Here is a 25,505-nt window from a genome sequence, read left to right on the forward strand (position 1 = left end):
CAGCAGACTTAAATGTTCTGCCTCCTGGCTCTGAAGAGAGCAGTGGATTTACCAGCACAGCACTCGAGCTCTGATAAGAGACAGGCTGCCTCCTCAAGTGGGTGCCTCCTGACAGAGAGGCACCTCCCAGCAGGGGTCAACAGAAACCTCTTATAGGAGAACTCCAGCTGGCATCTGTTAGGTGCCCCTCTGGGAAGAGGCTTCCAGAGGAAGGAACAGCCAGACATCTTTGCTGTTCCACAGCCTCCACTGGTGATACCCAGGCAAATGGTCTGGAGTGGACCTCCAGCAAACTCCAGCAGACCCACAGCAGAGGGGTCTGACTGTTAGATGGAAAACTAACAAACAGAAAGGAATAGCATCAACATCAACAAAAATGATATCCACACAGAAACCCCATCCGAAGGTCACCAACATCAAAGACCAAAGGTAGATAAATCCATGAAGATGAGGAAAAGCCAGCACAAAAAGGCTGAAAATTCCAAAAACCAGAATGCCTCTTCTCCTCCAAAGGGTCACAACTTCTCACCAGCGAGGAAACAAAACTGGACGAAAATGAGTTTGACAAATTGACAGAAGTAGGCTTCAGAAGGTGGGTAATAACAAACTCCTCCAAGCTAAAGAAGCATGTTCTAACCCAAAGCAAGGAAGCTAAGAAACTTGAAAAAAGATTAGATGAATTGCTAACTAGAATAACAAGTTTAGAGAAGAACACAAATGACCTGATGGAGCTGAAAAACACAGCAAGACAATTTTGTGAAGCATACACAAGTATCAATATCCAAATAGATCAAGCAGAAGAAAAGATGTAAGAGACTGAAGACCAACTTAATGAAATAAAGCATGAAGACAAGATTAGAGAAAAAAGAATGAAAAGGAATGAACAAAGCCTCCAAGAAACATGGGACTATGTGAAAAGACCAAACCTGTTTGATTGTTGTACCTGAAAGTGACTGGGAGAATGGAACCAAGTTGGAAAACACTTGGTTCCATTCCATCGGATATTATCCAGGAGAACTTTCCCAACCTAGCAAGACAGGCCAACATTCAAATTCAGAAAATACAGAGAACACCACAAAGATGCTCCTCGAGAAGAGCAACCCCAAGACACATAATCATCATATTCACCAAGGTTGAAGTGACAGAAAAATGTTAAGGGCAGCCAGAGAGAAAGGTCAGGTTACCCACAAAAGGAAGTCCATCAGACTAAAAGCAGATCTCTCTGAAGATCCTACAAGCCAGAAGAGAGTGAGGGCCAATATTCAATATTCTTAAAGAAAACAATTTTCAACCCAGAATTTCATATCCAGCCAACCTAAGCTTCATAAGTGAAGGAGAAATAAAATCCTTGATAGACAAGCAATTGCTGAGAGATTTTGTCACCACCAGGCCTGCCTTACAAGAGCTCCTGAAGGAAGCACTAAATATGGAAAGGAAAAATCAGTACCAGCCACTGCAAAAACATACCAAATTGTAAAGACAACCGAAACTATGAAAAAACTGCATCAACTAATGGGCAAAATAACCAGCTAGCATCATAATGACAGGAGCAAATTCACATATAACAATACTAACCTTAAATCATTTAATGCCCCAATTAAAAGACACACACTGGCAAATTGGATAGAGTCAAGAGCCATCAGTGTGCTGTATTCAGGAGACCCATCTCACGTGCAAAAAATGCACACAGGCTTAAAATAAAGGGATGGAGGAATAGTTACCAAGCAAATGGACAGCAAAAAAAGGAGGGGTTTCAATCCTAGTCTCTAACAAAACAGACTTTAAAACAACAAAGATCAAAAAAGACAAAGAAGGGCATTACATAATGGTGAAGGGATCAATGCAACAAGAAGAGCTAACTATCTTAAATATATACGTACCCAATACAGGAGCACCCAGATTCATAAAGCAAGTTCGTAGAGACCTACAAAGAGAATTAGACTCCCACACAATAATAGTGGGAGACTTTAACACCCTACTGTCAATATTAGACAGATCCACAAGACAGAAAATTAACAAGAATATTCAGGACTTGAACTCAGCTCTGGACCAAGCAGACCTAATAGACATCTACAGGACTCTCCACTCCAAATCAGCAGAATATACATTCTTCTCAGCACCACATCATACTTATTCTAAAATTGACCACATAATTGGAAGTATAACACTCCTCAGCAATTACAAAAGAACGGAAATCATAACAAACAGTCTCTTAGACCACAGTGCAATCAAATTAGAATTCAGGATTAAGAAACTCATTCAAAACTGCACAGCTATAAGAAAAGAGAACAACCTGCTCTGAATGACTACTGGGTACATAATGAAATTAATGCAGAAATAAATATGTTCTTTGAAACTAATGAGAACAAAGACACAATGTACCAGAATCTCTGGGACACAGCTAAAGCAGTGTTTAGAGGGAAATTTATAGCACTAAATGCCCACAGGAGAAAGTGGGAAAGATCTAAAATCAACACCCTAACATCACAATTAAAAGAACTAGAGAAGCAAAAACAAACAAATTCAAAAGCTAGCAGAAGACAAGAAATAACTAAGATCAGAGCAGAACTGAAGGAGACAGAGACAAGAAAAACCCTTCAAAAAAAATCAAGGAATCCAGAAGCTGGTTTTTTGAAAAGATTAACAAAATATGTAGACCGCTAGCAAGACTAATAAAGAAGAGAGAAGAATCAAATAGACACAATAAAAATGATAAAGGGGATATCACCACTGATCCGACAGAAATACAAACTACCATCAGAGAATACTATAAACATCTCTATGCAAATAAACTAGAAAATCTGGAAGAACTAGATAAATTCCTGGACACATACACCCTTCCAAGACTAAACCAGGAAGAAGTTGAATCCCTGAATAGACCAATAACAAGTTCTGAAATTGAGGCAGTAATTAATAGCCTACCAGCCAAAAAAAGCCCAGGACCAGACGGATTCACAGCCAAATTCTATCAGAGGTACAAAGAGGAGCTGATACCACTCCTTCTGAAACTATTCCAAACAATAGGAAAGAGGGACTCCTTCCTAACTCATTTTATGAGGACAGCATCATCCTGATACCAAAACCTGGCAGAGGCACAACTAAAAAAAGAAAATTTCAGGCCAATATCCCTGATAAACATTGATGCAAAAATCCTCAATAAAATACTGGCAAACCAAATCCAGCAGCACATCAAAAAGCTTATCCACCACTGCAGTCCAGTCTGGCTGATGGAGCAAGACTCCATCCACAAAAAGAAAAAGAAAGAAAAAGAAAAAGCTTATCCACCACGATCAAGTTGGCTTCATCCCTAGGATGCAAGGGTTCAACATATGCAAATCAATAAAAGTAATCCATCACATAAACAGAACCAATGATAAAAACCACATGATTGTCTCAATAGATGCAGAAAAGGCCTTCGATAAAGTTCAACACCTCTTCATGCTAAAACCTCTCAATAAACTAGGTATTGACAGAACGTATCTCAAAATAAGAAGAGCTATTTATGACAAACCCACAGCCAATATCATACTGAATGGGCAAAAGCTAGAAACATTCCCTTTGAAAACTGGCACAAGATAAGGATGCTTTCTCTCACCACTCCTATTCAACATAGTATTGGAAGTTCTGGCCGGATCAATCAGGCAAGGGAAAGAAATAAAGCGTATTCAAATAGGAAGAAAGGAAGTAAAATTGTCTCTGTTTGCAGATGACATGATTGTATATTTAGAAAATCCCATTGTCTCAGCTCAAAATCTCCTTAAGCTGATAAGCAACTTTAGCAAAGTCTCAAGATACAAAATCAATGTGCAAAAATCACAAGCTTTCCTATACACTAATAATAGAGAGCCAAATCATGAGTGAATTCTCATTCACAATTGTGACAAAGAGAATAAAATACATAAAAATACAACTTATAAGGGATGTGAAGGACCTCCCAAGGAGAACTACAAACCACTGCTCAAGGAAATAAGAGAAGACACAAACAAATGAAAACACATTTCATGCTCATAGATAGAAACAATATCATGAAAATGGCTATACTGCCCAAAGTAATTTATACATTCAATGCTATCCCCACCAAGCTACCACTGACTTTCTTCACAGAATTAGAAAAAACTACTTTAAATTTCATATGGAACCAAAAAAGAGCCCGTATAGTCAAGACAATTCTAAGCAACAAGAACAAAGCTGGAGGCATCATGATACCTGACTGCAAACTATACTACAAGGCTATGGTAACCAAAATGTCATGATACTGGTACCAAAACAGATATATAGACCAATGGAAAAGAACAGAGGCTTCAGAACGCCATACATCTGCAACCATCTGATCTTTGATAAACCTGACAAAAACAGCGTTGGTGAAAGGATTCCCTATTTAATAAATGGTGTTGGGAAAACAGGCTAGCCATATGCAGAAAACTGAAACTGGACCCCTTCCTTACACCTTATACAAAAATTAACTCAAGATGGATAAAAGACTTATAGCAAGATCTAAAACTATAAAAACCCTAGAAGAAAACCTAGGCAACACCATTCAGGACATAAGCATGGGCAAAGACTTCATGACTACAACACCAAAAGCAATGGCAACAAAGGCCAAAATTGACAAATGGGATCTAATAAACTAAGGAGCTTCTGCACAACAAAAGAAACTATCATCACAATGAAAAGACAACCTACAGAATGGGAGAAAATTTTTGCAATCTATCCATCTGAAAAAGGGCTAATATCCAGAATCTACAAAGAACTTAAACAAATTTACAAGAAAAACAAACAATCAACCCCATCAAAAAGTGGACAAAAGGTATGAACAGATACCTCTCAAAAGAAGACATTTATGCAACCAACAAACATACGAAAAAAAAGTTCATCATCACTGGTCATTAGTGAAATGCAAATCAAAACCACAATGAGATACCATCTCACACCAGTTAGAATGGGGATCATTAAAAAGTCAGGAAACAACAGGTGCTAGAGAGGATGTGGAGAAATAGGAACGCTTTTATACACTTGGTGGGAATGTAAATTAGTTCAACCATTGTGGAAGACAGTGTGGCGATTCCTCAAGGATCTAGAACCAGAAATACCATTTGACCCAGGAATCCCATTACTGGGTATATACCCAAAGGATTATAAATCATTCTACTATAAAGAAACATGCACATGTATGTTTATTGCAGCATTGTTCACAACAGCAAAGACTTGGAACCAACCCAAATGCCCATCAATGATAGACTGGATAAAGAAAATGTGGCACATATACACCATGTAATACTATGCATCCATAAAAAAGGATGAGTTCATGTCCTTTGCAGGGACATGGATTAAGCTGGAAACCATCACTCTCAACAAACTAACACAGGAACAGAAAACCAAACACCACATGTTCTCACTCATAAATGGGAGTTGAACAATGAGAACACATGGACACAGGGAGGGGAACATCACATACTGGGGCCTGTCAGGTGGTGGGGAGCTAGGGAAGGGAGAGCATGAGGAGAAATACGTAATGTAGATGACAGGTTGATGGGTGCAGCAAACCACCATGGCATGTGTATGTAACAAACCTGCATGTTCTGCACATGTATCCCAGAACTTAAAGTATAATAGAAAGAAAAAGAAAGAAGGAAGGAGGGAAGGAAGGAAGGAAGGAAGGAAGGAAGGAAGGAAGGAAGGAAGGAAGGAAGGAAGGAAGGAAGGAAGGAAGGAAGGAAGGAAGGAAGGAATTCCACAGGCTCAATTCCACATCAGTTCACATTTTCACTTCAATCCTAGTAGATACATTGTTTTAAGGTGTAAAATTTTGATTAAGACATTTATCAAACTTCTGTTAGTTTACCCTAAGAGATCACTCAGCTTTAAGCAGCCCAAAAGGTTTTCAGCTTTTCTTTTAAGCTTGTCTTCACTGAACTTTTCTCCAGGCAATAGATGGAACTTAATACATTTTAAGACACTTGAACACATAAATAAAAAGGGAATTTACATTGTGTGTGTGTGTGTGTGTGTGTTTTAATTTTCAACACAAAGACTCTATTTTTTGATATGATTCTAATGCTTTTCTGTTCAGCACATTTTTGGCTGCATGAGTAGCAGTGACCTCTGGATGACATCTGAAAATTCTCATCCTGGGGAAAGGCTGGCTTCAGACTCAGGAAGGAGTGGGGGCAGCAGAATGCAGGGGGCAAACATGCTAAACTGGGTATTGAGCACCAAAATGGGGCAAGTATAGCTCCGGTTGTCCCTCTGGGACTCACTGCCTCATCTGCCAGTGACTCGGGGGCTTTCTGGTCACAGTCGGCATCTTTTTGATGAAGGAAAATGCTTAAGTAACAGCTATAAATGTTAAATAACAGTGGCTGAACTGCAGAAATACTTACGGATCTCACAGTTTGCTCCCACCCAACCATGCGGGCAGTGGCAGGTGTAACCATTGGACTGGTCCAGACAGCTCCCACCATGGTGGCAGGGGTTACTGTCACATTCATTTATGTCAATGTCGCACTCTTCACCTAGGGAGATAAGAAAAAGCAGTGGTGAAACCGCTGCACCCATGGTTCCTGCCATTTTTTCTGGCCAAAAAGTAAAGATCCAAGGCTAGGGGTCATAACCTTTAGCAATAGGGCCTAACCTGCTGTTTGTACAAAGTGCAGAACTCTCAGAAAATTCCAGACAAGGGATCTTTTACTTCAATAAAATTAAAAAGGAAAAAATATATATATAGCACTGGGAAAAAGAATCTTTCCTTTAGTCTACTTAACTAGTTAACTAGTTTCATTTAGCTAGTTAAGTGAGGTTGCTTCCCATGTCTGAATAAATCTTTCCAGGATCAGAAAAAGTGAAGTGGGGGTCTTGATTTTATTAAAGAAGTCTATTTTATGTTGGAATTCATCAGCTGAATCTCATTATTTATTTTTCTGAAACTCCAGAAAGCTGAAAACTCAGAGTTTATGATTATTCTGTAGCCAAGCATTTGAGTGTGTGAGACTGGACATTTGACTCTTGTCTGGAAAGTTCTAGGACATAACTGTGCACCCAGCCTGAGTCAATTAGGAGAGATTACTTCACTTTCCAAATCCCTGGATGTGATTCTGCTTGAAGGTGGGGGACATGAAATGCCCAGGAAGAGCACCAGGTCCACCTATGGAGAGAAGTTGTGAAGCCTGGGGTTAGTCTAAATCTGACCTAATTTTTTCTGAGAAATGATGGCCCAAGGGAAGCTGTCAGTTATTCTCCCATAAGGAAGAATGTGACCTTCAGCTCCTGACCCTGGCTAGACCCAACTTTTCAGGACACCTTTGTGTGCTTCAGAGAGAACCTGATAGAAATTACAAACCAGGGTCCAGAGCCAATGTCACAGTGATTCGAACATCACCTTAGAACAAAGCCATCTTCAAGTGATTTTAAAGCCATCATTATGAGTCAATACAAAATGCATACACTTCTTAAATTCAAAGGCATCTCATCAAAGGTGAAGAGAAGAGGATATTTCAAATTAAGGCACTCCCTCTCTCAAAAGTTTGAAAACGAGAAAAAGAAATTTTCAAAATAAGCCCTCCTTTGCTTAGATAAACACAGAAAGTGATGAGAAAACAAAACTCCTAGCATTGCTATAGTCATGGACTAAAGCATAGGGACAAAATCAGACATTTTTGTCCATTTTTCAAAAGCAATGTTTCAGTGTACACTCAAGTGATTACTTCTGGGCTCATTTAATTAGCATTAAATTACTTTTCTATCTGCTATTGGTTTACCTCACTATTATAAAACCACTGTGTGTCACTCAGGCCATTTTAGAGGAGGAATCTCACACTAAAATATTCCATGTCTGTTTTATCTCACACTGTTTCTATACCTGGCATCTTACTATTTTATTTTTAAATAAAATCTGTTGAACAAAACATTTACAACTTCTAGGTCCTACTAGGTTGATTATAATTCAGTAATATATACATGAATTTGTTTCCTGCAACAAATATAGTCACTTACATCAATAGAAAAAAGCATGAAATTGATTGCCTATTTCAAAGGTTGTCTTTCCATTAATGGGGCAATCACTCTCAGTAGAAACAGTCATAGATTAAACTATTACAAATGGCATTACATGGTAGACTGGTTGAAGAGACATATAACCAAGAACGTGCTGAGAAATGTTAAAAGGATGAAATCAAAGAACTTAACAAGTATATACGTCAGTACTACTTTCCAACCATCTAGGAAGATAAGTGTAATTGGAGATATTTACTAAACAATAGTTTTCTTTAGCTGGCAATCTGAGCACTGCAAATTCTGAAATGAGATGCTCTGTTACCTTTACAAGAATAGCTACAGAAACAGCCCACATTTCCCTACTGCTATGTTCTGGCAAAACTCGAAAGCCTCACTCTACTTCAGGAAGTCCAATGTCAATGACATATGCTTTTCATTTCCTAAACTCCATGCAGTCTCAGGGCTCTCAGTTCAGTCCATCCAGGCCTGCTCCAGTCCAGAGCTTCTCCAAAAAGGCAAATGCCACATTCAAGAACCAGGGCAGCCCCATGCATGTATTAAATCTTGGATCACTAAGGGGCTCTAACATAGTCAGGAGAAGCCCAAGGTCCCTAGAATTGTCTGTTCTTGGGACCCACTAGATTGGACAGATTTGGTAAGAATGGAGATGGCGGGGAAGAAAATAGGATGAACTCTTGCTGTAGACATTTATCAAATACAGTATCTAAAATCCAACAAAGGCCAAACTTATCTCATTCAGGTTTTCATCACCATAATGTTCTTAGAGTTACACTGGGGATTAAATGATGCAAATTAATGAAATAAATCATATGCCAGTCAGGGCCCCAATTCGCTGACAGCTATTTCTGCAACATATGTGCTCTGGCAGAACCCTGGAGTGAGGCACAGTTCTCAGATACCTTTGGGTTTATTCTAATGGCCTCCTTTATAGACAGACACTCCTTAGGCATCTAGTTGAATCGGTTATTCCTCAACTGGCTCTCAGTTTGAGGCCTTTGCTGTGTTCTATGCTGGCTGGCAATAGGAATATGAGGTGACTCAAATGATGGAGTCCCTCAAGGGAATTTTCAACCAGAAGACACCCAAGGATGACTGTTGTTCTCTGCCTTACGATGATCATGCTTTTTACTATTGGTCTTATGCAAAGTGTTTGAAGATGCACTATGAATTATAGAAAATAAGTTTGGCTTCATTTGCGTTTCCCCATATTAACAGCATTATGTTTATATATGCATTTCAACACCACAACATTCCATTCTTAATCAATATTCATTTTAACTTATTTTATTATAAGAGTTCTTAGTATACAGTATTATCTTTCTTTACTAATAGTTAACTAATAAATCTTTGAGCTTTTGCTGCCCTGAGCCAATTGACTTTTCAGTTGGCTCACTTACTCTTTTTAAATTTGAGTTAGAAAAAACAATTATTCTTAAGTCGCTGTTGTTCTTAATAACATCTATTAAGAAAATACAAAATGAAATTTCTACTTGACTAAGGCTAGCAATCAAGATCTGACCTTTAAGTCTTTTATAATTATTTTTTCTTTTTTCTTTTTTTTTTTTTTTTTTTTGAGACAAAATCTCACTCTGTCACCCAGGCTTGAGTACAGTGGCACAATCTTGGCTCACAGAAAGTTCTGCCTCCCAGGTTCAAGTGATTCTCCTGCCTCAGCCTCCCCAGTAGCTGGGATTACAGGCATGTGCCACTATGCCCAGTGAATTTTTTGTATTTTTAGTAGAGACGGGGTTTTGCCTTGTTGCCCAGGCTGATCTTGAACTCCTGACCTCAGGTGATCTGCCCACCTCAGCCTCCCAAAGTGCTAGGAATACAGGCATGAGCTACTGTGCCCAGTCAATTTTTTTTTCAATGTATTACCTTCTATGAGGCAATATGTAAGTACACTGGGTATCACATTTGGTAGTACTTATGCAAATTTACAAGCATACTGATTCTGCTTGCTTTCCTTGGGTAAAATTAGGAAATACAAAAAGACAAAACCATCCAAAGTTACCACTGTTAGTATATCCTTGGGTTAACACAGTCCCCATTAAAAGATATTGATGACAATTACCATAATCATAATATCCAATATTAAATATATGCCTTCTATGTGGCAGGCACTGACTGGGTGCTTTGACTATAACTCTTTCATATACTTCACTAAGATTTTATTCAAGATAAAGTGAGTTTTAAAAATCATTTTGAATTTTTTTTATCATGATGGAATAACTGGAACCTGTCTTGCCTTCCCACCATAAACAACTAGACAACCAGATGAAATATATGAAAAAAAAAAAAAAACTATGAAGACATTGGACAACAGGAAGTCCATGACGGTGATTGCTGCAAGAAGGGAAATAAAACAGCTGAGCACCACAATCATTCTGGCTTTCTTCCTGGAATTAGTTTAGAACACAGTGGTTTCACTGGCTTGAGGAGACAAATATCACAGTGCGTGGAGGCCAAGGTAGCTGTAATTTGTAGGAAAGACCACAACACAAGATAGAACCACTCAGAAAATGAGCACCAGAAATCTGCTGCATCCCTTGGGCTGTTGCTGAGGACATGTGTGTGTGTAACTTGAAGCTTGGCAAACAGAATGACAGATGAACGGTTCCCAAACTCACAGAGGACTGAGAGATATTCAGATTTGCACAACCAGGGTGGAACTATTTCATCGATTACCTAGTACATTCGGTGAAGCCACAAAACATCACATCTTAGTAATGGGGCACAACTATCCCTACAGTAAGGCTACTCTACATTCACCACCCCAAAATGCACAACAAACCTTGAAAGGATTAATTAAGTCAGCAAGTTACTTAACTGACACAAAAAAAAGTCCATTACTTTTTTAAAAAAAAGACAATAAAATCCAATCACTCAACAACTTAATCCACAATGACCATCATTCAAACAAAAATTAATAGACATGCAATAAAGTAGAATCATGTGACCCACAACTGCATAAAAATCAGTCAAAAGACACAGATTCAGAAATAACAGATGAGAGCTAGCAGACAAGAAATTTGCTTAAAATGTGAAATAAAATACAAAAAAACAATGAACAGAAACATGGAAAATAAAAAACAAGCCCAATGGAACTATTAGATATGAAAAATACAATATCTGAAATTGTTTTTAGAACTCAATGATTTTAATAGTAGATTAGCAGCTCACACCTGTAATCCTGACACTCTGGGAGTCCAAGGCAGGCTGATAACCTGAGGTCAGGAGTTCGAGACCAGCCTGGGCAACAGGGCAAAACCCATCTCTACTAAAAATACAAAAATTAGCTGGCGTGATGGCACATGCCTGTAATCCCAACTACTCAGCAGGCTGAGGCAAGAGAATCTTGAACCAGGGATACAGAGGTTGCAGTGAGCCGAGATCATACCACTGTACTCCAGCCTGGGTGACAGAGTGAGACTCTGTCTTAAAAAAAAAATAAAAATAAAGATAAAAAATAGTAGATTAGACACTGTCGAAAAAAATATTAGTAAAGTTGAAAACAGAGCAATAGAAGCTTGACAAACTGAAACTCAGAAAGAAAAAAGACTTTTAAAAAAACTAAGCAGAGACTCTGACCCACTGGACAATTTTAAGCAGTCTGAGATAGATGTACTCAGAATCCCAGAGAAAGGATATGAAGCCAAAAATAATATTTAATAAATTAATAGCTAAACATTTCCAAGTTTGATGAAAACTGTAACCAGAGATTCAAGATATACAACAAACCCCAAGGAGGATAAACACAAGAAAATCACACACACACACACACATATCACAGTGCAGAAGTGAAAGCAACTGCATCTTGGTTGCTGATCCACCATGTTGGCTTCTGATTAACCACAGTTCCAGGAACATCTCTAAGGATTCCAGGGTATGTACCATTCCTTGTACAAGAACAGATACTTACCATAAATCCTGCCCTTTGGTCAAAACAACCTTGATGTTATTGTACTTCGATTGTCCTGCACATCCCTTCTGAACTACCTCTCCTCTGTGGATCATAAGCCCTGGGTCCACAGGGTAATAATGGTGTGGGTGTGAGGATCCACTATCTTGTTTCTCCACTACCCAAGACACAGACAGGCTTCTCTTCATAAGTCCCTATTAAACATTCATTTATGATAAACTCAATATGTCAGCCAAGATCTTTCTTTAGCCTCTCAGCTTCCTCAGACTTTGGGGTCAGGTTTGCAGAGGCCTGCAGGAGCTGAGAGACCAAGAAATGGGCAAAGGGAATGAAGCATCTGTATGGGTAATCCCAAGTGGCAGCCACTTCTATGTGGAGTGGTGTGGCTCACCTTTTAGACGCTTGTGTGTGGGTACAGGGACACCCCAAAATGCTGGCGTGTTTAGAGTGACTTTTAAGTGAGAGCCATCTGTCGCACTGCAGTAAGGAAGAATGGCGAGCAGACACTGCTCTAACATGGCCACTTCTGTGGCCATTGAGGACAGGAGCCCATCTAGCAGCAAAAGCAAAGTAAAACGGCTTGCGGGGGAGTTAAAATTAGAAAAGAGTTTCTAAAGAGCTCTATTGTCAAAAGTACATCTTTATTGTTTTAAGGTCTCTATTCTCTCTCTGTAAAACTTCTCAGTCAAATGAATTCTGTTGTCTCCATTTACATCTGTCTCTCCCTCCTTCCTCTTGCTACCCTCGATGCTACATGAGGAACCTACAAAAAGGAACTTCTGACAGTCTGGGATCCCTTGGAGACAGAAAATACTCCTCTTTGCGGGAGGTACCTCTATTTTTCCTTATGGAACCGCAAGAGTTATAAGCAGACAGATTCCTCTTGGGTCTAAAACATGGCTCTCTTTTGTATTGTGTTACCTGATCTGTTTGGCTTTTGGGAGTCCCAGAGTTTACTTTGTACCATGAGAGGACTTGCCCTTGCTGTGTGTAATAACTGGAATAACTGGCAGTCACAGGTAAGAGATACAGTCTTAGAGGTGGTTGAAGGCACTTGGCAGAAAATGATTATTTCTACAGGGGGATACTCATTTCTTTGAGAATTTACATAGGAAAACTGTGGTTTGAGTACCTCAAGGCTACAGAAAAATGCCATACTGTGGGATAAGACACCCTTTGGGGGATGGGCTGATCGCAGAGTGGGCTGATCAGCCTTGAGTTGCCCATCAGCCTCGGGGGAACGTCCTTGCAGTGAGGTGCACTGTGGAAGCATTGCACTATCCAGTCCTGTAGTGTTTCCCTCTTTTGGGGGACCCAGGATTCAATGTAAAATGGGATCCTTGGTTTTGAGGAATCTAAACATGCTGCCTTTTTGCTGTACCTGCTCAAGTGTTCAGCCCTACAAACCGCATGCTTTAAAGGGCTCCACCCTGGGCCTGGTGCAGTGGTTCACGCCTGTAATCCCAGCAATTCGGGAAGTTGAGGCGGGCGGATCACCTGAGGTAAGGAGTTCAAGACCAGCCTGGCCAACATAGTAAAACCACATCTCTACTAAAACTACAAAAAATTAGCTGTGTGGTGGCACACCTGTAATCCCAGTTACTCGGGAGGCTGAGGCAGGAGAATCACTTGAACCCGAAAGGCGGAGTTTGCAGTGAACAGAGAGGGTTCCATTGCACTCCAGCCTAGGTGACAGAGCAAGACTCTGTCTCAAAAAAAAAAAAAAACAGGTTCCACCCTAGAGCCAATAATCTAGATAAGAAACAAACTAAGTGAAAAAGAAGACAGTTTTCCTGGCAATCTTGTTTTCAGATAACAATGGCAGTCTAAGTTCCCTGTCTTTGAGATGTAAATTTCCTACTTTGTTTCACCTAAGAGTCATGTCTTTGGAAATGATTAACCGTCTAAAGGAGGGGAAAGAAACTGAAAACTGGCAAAAGAAAAATCTTATAAATCTATAAGATCTGCTTCTGTGTGTCTGTATGTCTATATTTTAAATGTGCCATGTATATGTGATATATCCCTACCAAAATATATAAAAGAGCTCTAATTAATTGGCTTAAAGTAAGGGCTTCAGACAAATATTTTATCAAGAAGATAGAAACCAACTCAAATGCCTTTTAGTTTTACATGATTTTAGTAATCTTTGGTAAATAAAACTAGTTTCAAGATTTCTTTCAGTAACTTAAGAGTTAAAGAGTTAAGATACTAGTTAATATGGAAAAGTAGTATCATCTAGTTTAGAGGTTATTTAAAGTTTGTTTCAAAGTGAAGGGAAAAAAATGACATAGGTAAAATTAAGTGGACAGAAACAGAAAAAACAAAAGGGTGGGGAATGAGAAATTTTCGATTCCACGGTAGTCATGTGGTCACCACCTATGGTGTGGAGCCCAGCTGTGCTGTACTCAGTTGATAAAGGTAAAAGTTACCAATGGAACTTAGGAATTTAACTCTGGGGAAGGTGGTTCATTGGATGTGTAAGAAAATGCAGACTAATACGGAAAAAGTGAAATATTAAACCCCTTGGTAATGGTTATCTATAATAGCTAAAATGAAAGTAAAAGAGAGTGATGGTTGGGCCTCGAGGCTGAACCAAGCTCAGATGTGGGTCTGTCTGAGCATAGGTCACTAGCCTCAAAGGGGAAAATTATGTCAGGGCAACAAAAAGTACCTCTGAGACTCTGGTTACAAGAGGGTAGTCAATGTGAGGCAAGGGCAAAACCAAGTAGCTACTGAAATCAGAAGGTCCAGTGTGAAGGAATTGCGCCATTTTGTAGGTAGGATTATTAGCTTCCTCAGGCTTTGGGGTGGGTTTGCATAGACCTGCCCACTGTGGAACAAACAGGCACGTCACAATCAACTTGCTAAAACCTAGTCATGAAAACGCCTAAAAACAGCCAGAGTGAGAGTTCTGCTTTTGGAAAGATGGATCAGATATATTTTCCCCATCCCTCCCACCAAGGACAAGTAGAAACCCTAGACATTGTACATAAAATAAACATAAGAAAATTCCAAGAAGTTGAGAGAAAGAGACAGACTGGCTAGTAATCTCAGGACCCAAGGAACAACACAATTGTGAGCTCTCTGAGTTTTCCTTTGGCCTCATATATTCCAGATTAGGTGCTGGAGAAGGCAGCAACCGGGAAATGTCAAAAGATGCAAAAAAACAAAACTCCCACGAAAGCCTGTTCTCTGTAACCAAAGAACCAATATAGGGGCAGCCTAGCAAGACAAGAAATTATAGATAATAACTGTTCCACTCCAGCCAAACACTACAAAAAAACAAAAAACAAAAAACTGGAAGTCCCCTCACCCCTGCCACCAAAGGCCAAGTGGAGAGCATGGACTTCCACCCTCCAAAGCACCTCAGTCACCCAACAATAACAGAATGCACAATCTTTTCAAGTACCCACAAAACATATGCCAGTATAAACCATATTCTGGGCTATGAAACAACTTCAACAAATTTAGGAGAGTTGAAATCGTAGAGTGTTCTCTCACCATAATTAAATCAAACTAGGTATCTCTGATAAAAAGTAACAGGAAAACCTCAAAATACTTGAAAAATAAACAACATGCTTATAATTAATCTATGGATGAAAGAGGAAATCTAAAGGTACATTAAAAATAAAAATTAAATTGACTGAAAATGAAAATACAACATGAACTTTGTGGGGTACAGCCAAAGCAGTGCTGAGGGGGAAATTTATAGCACTAAAATGCATGCATTAGCTGTGAGAAAAAGCCTAAATCAATACTCTAAGATCTCACCCAAAGAACCTAAAAAGAAAGAACAAAAGCAAATTAAGCCCAAAGCAAAAAGAAGGAAGAAAATAATAGACATAAGAGAAGAAATCAATGAAATTGAAAACAGAAAAATAATAGAGAAAATGAATACAACAAAAAGCTATTTATTAAAAAGATTAACAAAATTGACAAAACTCTAGCAAGACTGACAAAGGAAAAAAGAGAAAGACACAAATTAGCAATATCACAAATAGAGCAGAAAATATCACTAAAGACTGCAGATGTCAAAAGGATAATATAGAAATACTATATTACAACTCCACAGGTAAATTTAACAACTTAAAAAAATATACTACTTCCTCAGAAAAAATCACAACTCATCAAATATAAAATAGATGATTTAAATACTTTTATAACTATTCAGAAAATTGAATATATAACTTTAAAACTCCCCAGAAAGAAATCTCAGGTGCAGATGCTTTCACTGGTAAATTCTATTAACTATTTAAAGAAGGATGAATAGCAATTTGATACAATCGGTTGCAGAAAATCGAATACAAAAGAACACTTCCCAACTTATTTCAAGAAGCTAATTTTACTTCAATACCAAAACTAGGCAAATACATAATAATTTTTTTAAAAAAGAAAGAAAATTATTTTGTGTCTATATTCATGGAAAATACTTGTTTCTCACAAAACACAAAATAGTTTTCTTTCTTTTTTAAAACAAATACTTGTTTCTCATGAATATAGACACAAAAAATCTGAAACAAAATATTAGAAAATATTAGAAAATAGAATTCAGCAAAGTACTATATAAAATGAGTTATACACTATGACCAGGTGGTATACTCCAGGCATGCAAGACTAATTCAATATTTGAAAATCAACCAAGTATATTAACGAGCTAAAGAAAAAAATCACATGATCATATCAACCCATACAGAAAAAGCATTTGACAAAATTCAATACCCATTTATGGTTAAAGTTATCAGCAAAGTAGGAATAGAGAGGAACTTCCTCAATTTGATAAAGAGCATCTAAAAAACACTACAGCTGACATTATCATTAATGGTGAAAGACTGAATGCTTTTCCCCTAACGCTGAAAACAAAGCAAAGATGTCTGCTCTTACTGAACCTAGTAGTAGAAGTTCTGGCTAGTGAGACAAGACAAAAAATAAAATTTATAACTATCAGAATGGAAGAAATAAAACTGTCACTCTTTTCTGATGGCATAATTATCAGAAAATCCCAAGAAATCTACAAAAAAAAAAAATCTCCTAAAACTAGTAAGTTCAGCAAGGTCACCGCATATAATTTAAACATACAAAAGTAAATTATATTTCTATATACTAGCAATGAACAATTCTATTTACAATCACTAAAAATACACCACACACACACACACGCACGCATATATACGTACACACTTGGATACTTTACAGGGAAAAAATGTTGATGAAAGAAATCAAAGAATATCTAAATAAGTGGAGAGTCACACTGTGTTCATGAATTGGAAGACTCCAAATAGCAAAGATATTGATTTTTCCCCAAATTGATATACTGGTTTATTGTAATTCCTTAGCAAAATCTTTTGTAGGTATAGACAAGATTATTGTAAAATTTATATGAAAAGGCTAAGGAACTAGAATAGTTATAACAGTTTTGGAAAAAAATAAGGTGATAGGAATTATTCTGCCCAATTTCAATAGTTATTACAAAACTACAGTTGTTATTACAATCAATGAAAAAGAAGAGCCCAAAATAGACCCATATAATATGGCCAACTGATTTTTGATGAAAGTCCAAAAGCAATTCAATGAAGAAAAGAAGAAAAGATAGCCTTTTCAGCTAACGATGCTTGAAAAATTATACTTACATAAGCAAATGTAAATAAAAGAGCCTCCTCTAGTTGGAAGATCTCAGGAAAGAATGCAAACTGTGAGAAAAGATTCTAACTATATTACAGATATATGTAACAACCTCACTAAGGGGCCTCGAGGAGGAGCTGACCTAAGTGACTTTGGAAATGGGTAGCATCGGTAAAACTAAATGCAAAATAAGTGGTACATAAACACAATACTCTAGTTCATAAGGTTGTTTCCTACAAAGGTATAAGCTAACAATTCTGATACTGCTATACCTGGATACTCAAACTGAACAATTAAGTAAATAAATGATGGATGATGAAAGGCAGTATTTGGTTGTTGGTGTGAAGGGTTTACAAATAAGCAAGGGGAGAAGGCTAGAACCATTCATGCTGTAATAAACTAGAGTTGGAGACATCACTGTGAATTCATGTTTAGCTTAATATAGACAAAGATGACTACATCATGCAATATTTATGGATAAGTACATGTCCATGGGTTAGTATACACATGTACCTCCTCGCTTTGTCAGCTGAGAGGACCTAAAAGCAATGACATCCCAATAGAAACAAGCACAGCTTAGTACCCAAATCTTGGTTTTAATACTATTCTCCAATTATAAAACCAGAGATCCTTAGAGAAATGAATGACTCTAGAACTTGAGCAGGAAATACACAAGATGAGGCTGAAGCATCGTTCAGTGCCAGAAGGTATATATGTTTTAAAAAGCAAAACAAAAAAGTAGCCACAAAACAAAAAATTAACCACATTAATGGGGATATGTCAAAGAGGTACAGGAGCCAACTGAAAGAATTCCCAATGGCCAAAGCTGGAACATTTTGAACAACAAAATAAATTTTAAAAGTATTGGATTATAACCTAAAGTATAAAATAAATATCCTGAACCCATAAATAAATGATTAAATAAATACACAAAAGGAGGAGAATAAACAAATCTTTCATCCAGAAGAATTGCAAATAATTCATGTAGCTACTTTACCCTCAAAGAGCGAGAGCATAACTCCTCTCTTGATAAGTGTGGACTACACAACACTTTCTTTGGAAGGAAGTCACTTCCTCCCAAATAGTTAAGTATGGAAAGGGGGAGAAAGAGTAACATTATAGTAGAGAAACTTGACAAACGCTACCGCAGCTAAGTGATCAACATCAACATCAATGATCACAAATCTCACTGATAGTAATGTAGCCTTGATGTGATGTGATAGGATTAGAAAATGGACAAAAGACAGAAAGAAACATTTCTTCAGAGGCTATGCAGATATCAAATAAGCACATGAAAAGATGCTCAACATCATTTATCATTAGGGAAATTCAAACTGAAACCCTAATGAGCTATCATTTTACCCCGATCAGAATGGCCCAAATGAAAAATAGTGACAATACCAAATGCTGGCAACGATGTAGAGAAACTGAATCATTCAGACATTGTTGGTGGGAATATAAAATGCATAAGCCACTCTGGAAACACTTTGGCTATTTTTGTAAAACTAAGCATGCAACTACCATATGACCCAGCAATTGAATTTCTGGGCAATTGTCCCAGAAAATGAAAATTTATGTTCACACATAAACCTATATATGACAGTTTACACCACCTTTTTTTATAATAGCTCAAAACTGAAAACAATCCAGATTCCTTTCAACAGGGGACTGGTTAAACAAACTCTGGGACATCCATACTTTGGAATACTGCTGAGCAATAAAAAGGGAGAACTATTGACCCAAAATAACCTAGATGCATCTCCAAAGAATCATGCTGAGTGGAAAAAAAATGAATTTCAAAAGGTTACACACTATATGATTCCATTTATGCAATATTGTTGAAATTACAAAATTACAAGAATGCAAAATACACTAGTGGTTTCCAGGAATTAAAGATAGTTGTGGTGCAAGGGAAAAGGGTATTGCTATAAAAGGGCAAATGAGGAGTCCCTGTGGTGATGAAAATGCTCTGTATCTTGACTACATCTACGTCAGTGTCCTTTCATAACTAGTATCCTGGTTATGAAATTGTACTGCAGTTTTACAATACGTTATCATTGGAGGAAACTGGGTGAAGGTTACACTGGATCTCTCTCTATGACTACTTGCAACTGCAATAATCTCAAAACTAAAATTTTGAAAAACAAGCCAGAGAAAAATAGACCCATATATAATCAATTGTTTTCTAACAAATGTGGCAATGAAATCCAATGGGGAAAAGATTGTATTATCAATAAGATGCTGGACTAACTGGATATTTACATGGGAAAAATATTTTCCATCCTTAAGTCACACCATACACAAGAATTAACTTAAGACACACTCTATACCTAAACTTAAAAGCAGACTTATTTTTGAAACATTTTAGAAGAAAATGTTGGATAAAATTTCACCATATTGAAGTAGACAAAGATTTTTTACAATATCAGAAAAGCACAAACCATAAAAGAAAAAAATTGATAAATTAGACCAATTACCAAAATTGAAAACTTTACTCCCCAAAAGAGACCATTAAAAAAATACATGGATGAGCAAAATGTATACCTGACAAAGCACTTGTATCCAGAATATATAAAGAATTCTTTGAAATCAAAAGTATGACAAATAACCAAAATTTTTTAAATGGGCAAATTATTAGAAAAGATAATTCACAAGCAAAGACATATGAAGAGCAAACAACCACATGAAATGCTGAGCATCAAAGAAATTGAAATGAAAATGTCAATGAAATTAAAGCACTGGGGGTATTTTACCATAAAAATGACCTAGAAATTGTAATATTCTATTGTGAACTGAAAGACAAATATCAAAAAATAGTTGAGTTAAAAGACAGAGAGAAAGATACAGTAATATCATTCCACCTTTAATAATGCACAAGAATTTCCTGCTCTGGTGAGAAAGGAATGGGTCACTTGTGTCCCAGCTGTTCAAATGACAATGTCAATGGGCTTGGAAGAATCTTTGGCTTCCCTGTTGAAGTACAGTAACCTCATGTTCAGTCTATGGTTTCAGGTAAAAAATAAAGCAGGTCCTGGAGAATTAATGTTGCATCAGGGGATCTTTCCTTCCATCCACTGGTCCTCAGCCAGATAATTCCAAGGGGGCAGAATTGCAAAGCTTCGGAGACAAGAGTGGTCCCAAAGTAAGACAGTAACTGAAGGGTGGACAGGACCTAGGCCAGGACAGTGGGCCTTATGGAGAGAGCTGTGTAGAAGGAATGAAATGCTTGAAGAGCAGGGAGGCTCTCTGTTCAGATGACTGGAGGAAGCGTATTTTCAACCAGAAACCTAAGTTCAGCAAGAGAGGACAGAGTCCCCCACATACCACACCCTAGACTTTATCTGATGGCCTAAGAAAGCCAGTTTAATATGGTAAATATGACATTGGATTATCTAATTATATAGCAATGATTTGCCCAATTCACTCCACTCAGTCAGGCAGAAAGTTTTTGAACACTCAGTAGCTGGCCAAGTGTAACTTCTGCTAAACCTCAGATACAATGAAAGAGTATTTGATTCTAAGGTAGCTCAACCTCAAGAGCAGACACACCATACTCCTTGTATGGAAGCAGTTAATATTTTATCAGCCACTCCTGGAACCTAGTTCTCAGGATACAATAGGTTCTCTTTAAGGAAAAAAGTGGTTTTATGATCAAATAGATTTGAAAGATAAAAGCAAATGTGATTCTTTACTGTAAGACCTCTGAGAACCTTGAGCACACAGACATCCTTTATGAATCTGCACATGGGATGTATCATGTCCCACATTTACTTGGCCACAGAACACTTTTTTCCATGAAGCATCTCCTGGGACCAGTTTTCTGTTAAATACATTAACAGCACAACCCCTGAATGACTTTAGGAACTATTCTATGGTCCCCTGTAGGCTGAAAAACCACCAGGACTGAATAGAATAGACCGCTTGTTTTCAAGAACCAGTTAGAGTGATGTTTAAACCTACTTCAGCGAGACCCACTGCGCCCTGAGATCAGGGTGGGTCTCATGAAAAAATGCCCAGGGGTAAGATTGCTGGTGGGGTATATATGGGTATGGTGGGGTAGGGTAAAGGGATAAGCAGAGGGGGGCTGAGAGGTGAGAGATGGAGGAAAGGGACCTTACTGAGAAGAGTCTGATATGGTATGTTCAGGTATGCAGCAGGCAGAGGGTCCCAGGACAAAGCTGGAAAGGCTGGATGGGGCCAGACCCCTCAGGTCTTAAAGATTATGTTAAGGACTTTGATCTTTTTCTTAAGGACAATAAAATGCCAATAGGTGATTTTAGGTAAAGAGTGATAAGATTAGATGATCATGCATAAGGTCTCTATAGTATGAAAAATGGACTAGGAATCAGGGGGAATAGGTGTGAGGAGACTAGATAGGAGGGCTTGTACTGGCCCAGATTGGAGGTGAAGGCAGCATGGTGCTGACTCTGCAAAGAAGTGAAAAGATCTAAGAAGTTTTTAGGAGTCCTTGGTAGTTGGATGGAGGTAAGGGGGAAAGGAGGAAGGTATATTAGTCTGTCCTCACACTGCTATAAAGGTACTACCCAAGACTCGGTAATTTAGAAAGGAAAGAGATTTAATTGACTCACAGTTCTGTGTGGCTGGGGAGGCCTCAGAAAACTTACAATCATGGCAGAAGTCACCTGTTCACATGGCGGCATAAGACAGAATGTGAGCCAACAGGGGAAATGCCAGCCACTTATAAAACCATCAGATCTCATGAGAACTCACTCACTACCATGAGAATAGCATGAAGGAAACTGTCCCCACGATCCAATTACCTCCACCTGGTCTCTCCCTTGCCATGTGGGGATTATGGGGATTATAATTCAAGATGAGATTTGGGTGGGAACACAAAGCTTAACCATATCAGAGGATATCAAAATGGTTACCCAGTTTGTGGCCAGAACGACTGGGAGTGATGGTCATGCCATTTGATGAGCTACAGATATTTAAAGATGGAAAGGAGAAGAAGATCTGAGTTTGGGGTGTCTTTGAGATATTCAAGAGTATATGTGGAGTAGATAGTTGGAGTTTCGCTAAATATTCTGGAGAGAACATGACATTTTCTCATAAAATACTGAAGTAAATTTCAAAAACATTAGAGACTTAAATGCATAAAAGTAATTCATACATGATTAGCATAATGGAAGAGAATATTTCTAAAATCTTGATATATAGAATCTTTCTAGCATGAAACAAGAAAAGAAACCAAGACCTCAATATGTAATTAAGTAAAACTAAAATATAACAAGTGGAAAACACAATGCTTTGTCCACATTTAAAAGGCAAATGACGTGGAAAAATATGTGTAACCTATGGCAGATAAAATGTTATATAGTTAAAATAAAGGGCTATTTCAAATCAAGAAGAGTAAAGATTAGCAGGAATGGTCTTGTAAAAAATCAGACAAAGGATATGAATAGAGAGTTCATAAAGGAAGAAACACAACCAGAAACATAGTGTTCAACCTTACTATAAGTCTAAGATCTACAAATTTAAGCAACACTAAAACGGTGTTTTTGACCATTAGAATGACAATTCTCATATTTGTGTCAAGACAAAGAAATAAATGCCCCTGTGCACTTTTGAAGTAAATATCAGTTCAATGTTTGTTTTTTGTCTCCTCTTAGCGAGTAATATCGAAATATGTGTGTATTCTCCCGGACTCTGGGGTTCTATTTCTGCAAAATTATACTAAAAATAGTAAGTACACAAAGTTGTATATACAAGAAGATTCCTTGTAATATTGTTTATAATGGGGAAAAGTTCTCAATTGCCCAAAAGTTGAATTGTGGATGGAACTTTTAAAATATCATCATATCATATAATGGACTACAGGGCAGCCAGTAAAAATAAAACAGAAGCTATTCCTTGATGTAAAAACACATTTATGATATACATATATTTTTAAGTGAAAAGTAAATTATAAAATAGTGTGAACAGTATGACTCCTTTTATATTCAAATATATATGCATATACACTATACGCTATATACTACACACACATAGACCTTCAGGAAAGTCTCTGGATATCAGAATGTATCAAAATCTTAATAACAGTGATCTCTTAGCAGAGTAGTTTTTAGTGGTGGGATTTTTTTTTCATAGTCGTATATTTTCTAATTTTTCTTCTATGCTCTTTATTACTCATGGGATAAGAATATCTGGAAAAAAACCCAAGATGGTTCCCTAATATTATTTTTGCCTCCACTTGTGAGTATAAATGTCTGCGTGTGTTTATAAGCAAAACAAAGCCATCTGTGAATCATTTTTGGAGTGAGCCCACTTCTCAGTCCCAAGAAAAGCCAAAAGGAAAACACAGGCTGTGACACTGATAAATAGAAGGACGTTTTCCTACACTTTGGCTTTTGTCACCTTCGCCAGGAGCACAAATGAGGCTCCCCTGGGATGGCTTAGGGACCCAGGCTCTGTGAAATTCTCCAGGGCTTGGGAGGTGGCCACAGAGGCTTAGCAGAGGAGAGGTGAACACAGCAAGATGTTCTCCAGCCAATGATAACATATATTTTTCTTTGGCTTCAGAGCCCACCTTCTTCTATGGGTACCTGATATGTCATCCTCTTCCAATTTGCAATCCGGAGTGACCCTTAGGCTTTTGTTGGTTGAGCAAAACTCTAAAAACATAGACTTTGTCTTACTCTCTACATTTCAAGATCCCTGGGTTCTGTTGGAAAAGCAGGAGATGGAACATTTTCTCTCCAGTGGTTTAGTTTCTTTTATCTGTACTTTCTCTGCCTACGTGTCCCAAAGCCTGGGGAATAGAAAGTTAAAAGCCTGAAAGATAAACTAATCAATAACAAATGTTTTCTAAGTCTCCAAAAGAATCTGATGAACATTTGAGAGACTACCCTCAGCACAAACACGTACAAACCACATTTCACATCTGTTTTTGGAGATCCACAAAGTCCTTGAAGCTCATGAGGGGGTGACTTTGAAGAAGGACCCCAAGTTAGGCTGGAACCCCCAATCTAGAAGTGGCTCCTCCTGCTCGGTGTTCAGTGGCCACCAATGTTTCTGGAGAAGCCAGTCCTGCCCCACCAATCTCGCCTCCCATCCCACTTTCCTGACACTTTCATATCTTGCAATGAAAATAAATATGGCAGCTGAAAGCAGCATCTACTGAAGACACACCCCTTCCTTCTTTCCATCTTCTGACTTTCATTAACCCATCACCTTTTTCAAGTGTTCATGTAATGGCTCATTTCTCATGTTTCATAGTCCTACCCTGGGAAATGTACAGTAATGACAGTCTTTGTAAGTCTAGATGCCAAACGACCATCCCAGAAAAGCCTCATTTAATGACGCTCACACAATGGGTTGTTTTAAAATAGATCTTCATCCGGGCCATGCCTCCTTAGATTTTGTAATGGTGTTTATATTTTGCAGTATTTTATTCATGATGGGATTCGGGTTTTTTTAACATCTGCAATCTCGGGCACTTCGTGGTAAATTTGAAAACTCAGTCCATGGAATCACTTGCCTGTAAACCCAGGTGCACAGATACACGTGCCATTCAGGCCATCACTGTCACAGGTGGCTCCGTTCAGACAGCTGACGTTAGCACAAGGATCCTTGTACAATTCACAGTGTGTTCCTGCAGAGAAACAAGCAAAACAGGATGACTCATCCAGTACTCTCTAGCTCCCATGGTCTCTGAAAGCGAAGTCGGAACACTCTGGAACAATGCAAGGGAGATTCCCAGCATGGGTGTGTGTGGGTGAGTGTATACACATGTGCCCACTCATGACTTTAGATTGTTGTAAAAACATGCCTTATGAGAAAGTAACACATTCGATCACTGTCCATAAGTCCCACCATAGTCTTTTAGCTGTACTTTCTCTGCCTACATGTCCCAAAGCCTGGGGAAGAGAAAGTTAAAAGCCTGAAAGATAAATTAATCAATAGCAAATGGTTTATAAGTCTCCAAAAGAAA

At 38.1% G+C, this 25,505-nt stretch overlaps 1 protein-coding gene across 1 annotated transcript in view; it reads right to left on the bottom strand.

Annotated features, from left to right (window-relative positions):
• The window catches only part of DNER (delta/notch-like EGF repeat containing), a 238,681-nt gene that overhangs the window by 24,659 nt on the left and 188,517 nt on the right, over window positions 1-25,505 (bottom strand). The window contains exons 8-9 of the mRNA XM_011951960.1: window positions 25,053-25,166; window positions 6,381-6,512 (exon numbers count right to left, since the gene is read on the bottom strand). Of these exons, the coding sequence (XP_011807350.1) occupies window positions 6,381-6,512; window positions 25,053-25,166 (246 nt within the window). The remainder of the gene's footprint in view (window positions 1-6,380; window positions 6,513-25,052; window positions 25,167-25,505) is intronic.

This window comes from Colobus angolensis, unplaced genomic scaffold (genome assembly GCF_000951035.1).
Source record: "Colobus angolensis palliatus isolate OR3802 unplaced genomic scaffold, Cang.pa_1.0 Scaffold33, whole genome shotgun sequence".
In the NCBI taxonomy this organism is placed as follows: Eukaryota; Metazoa; Chordata; class Mammalia; order Primates; family Cercopithecidae; genus Colobus; species Colobus angolensis.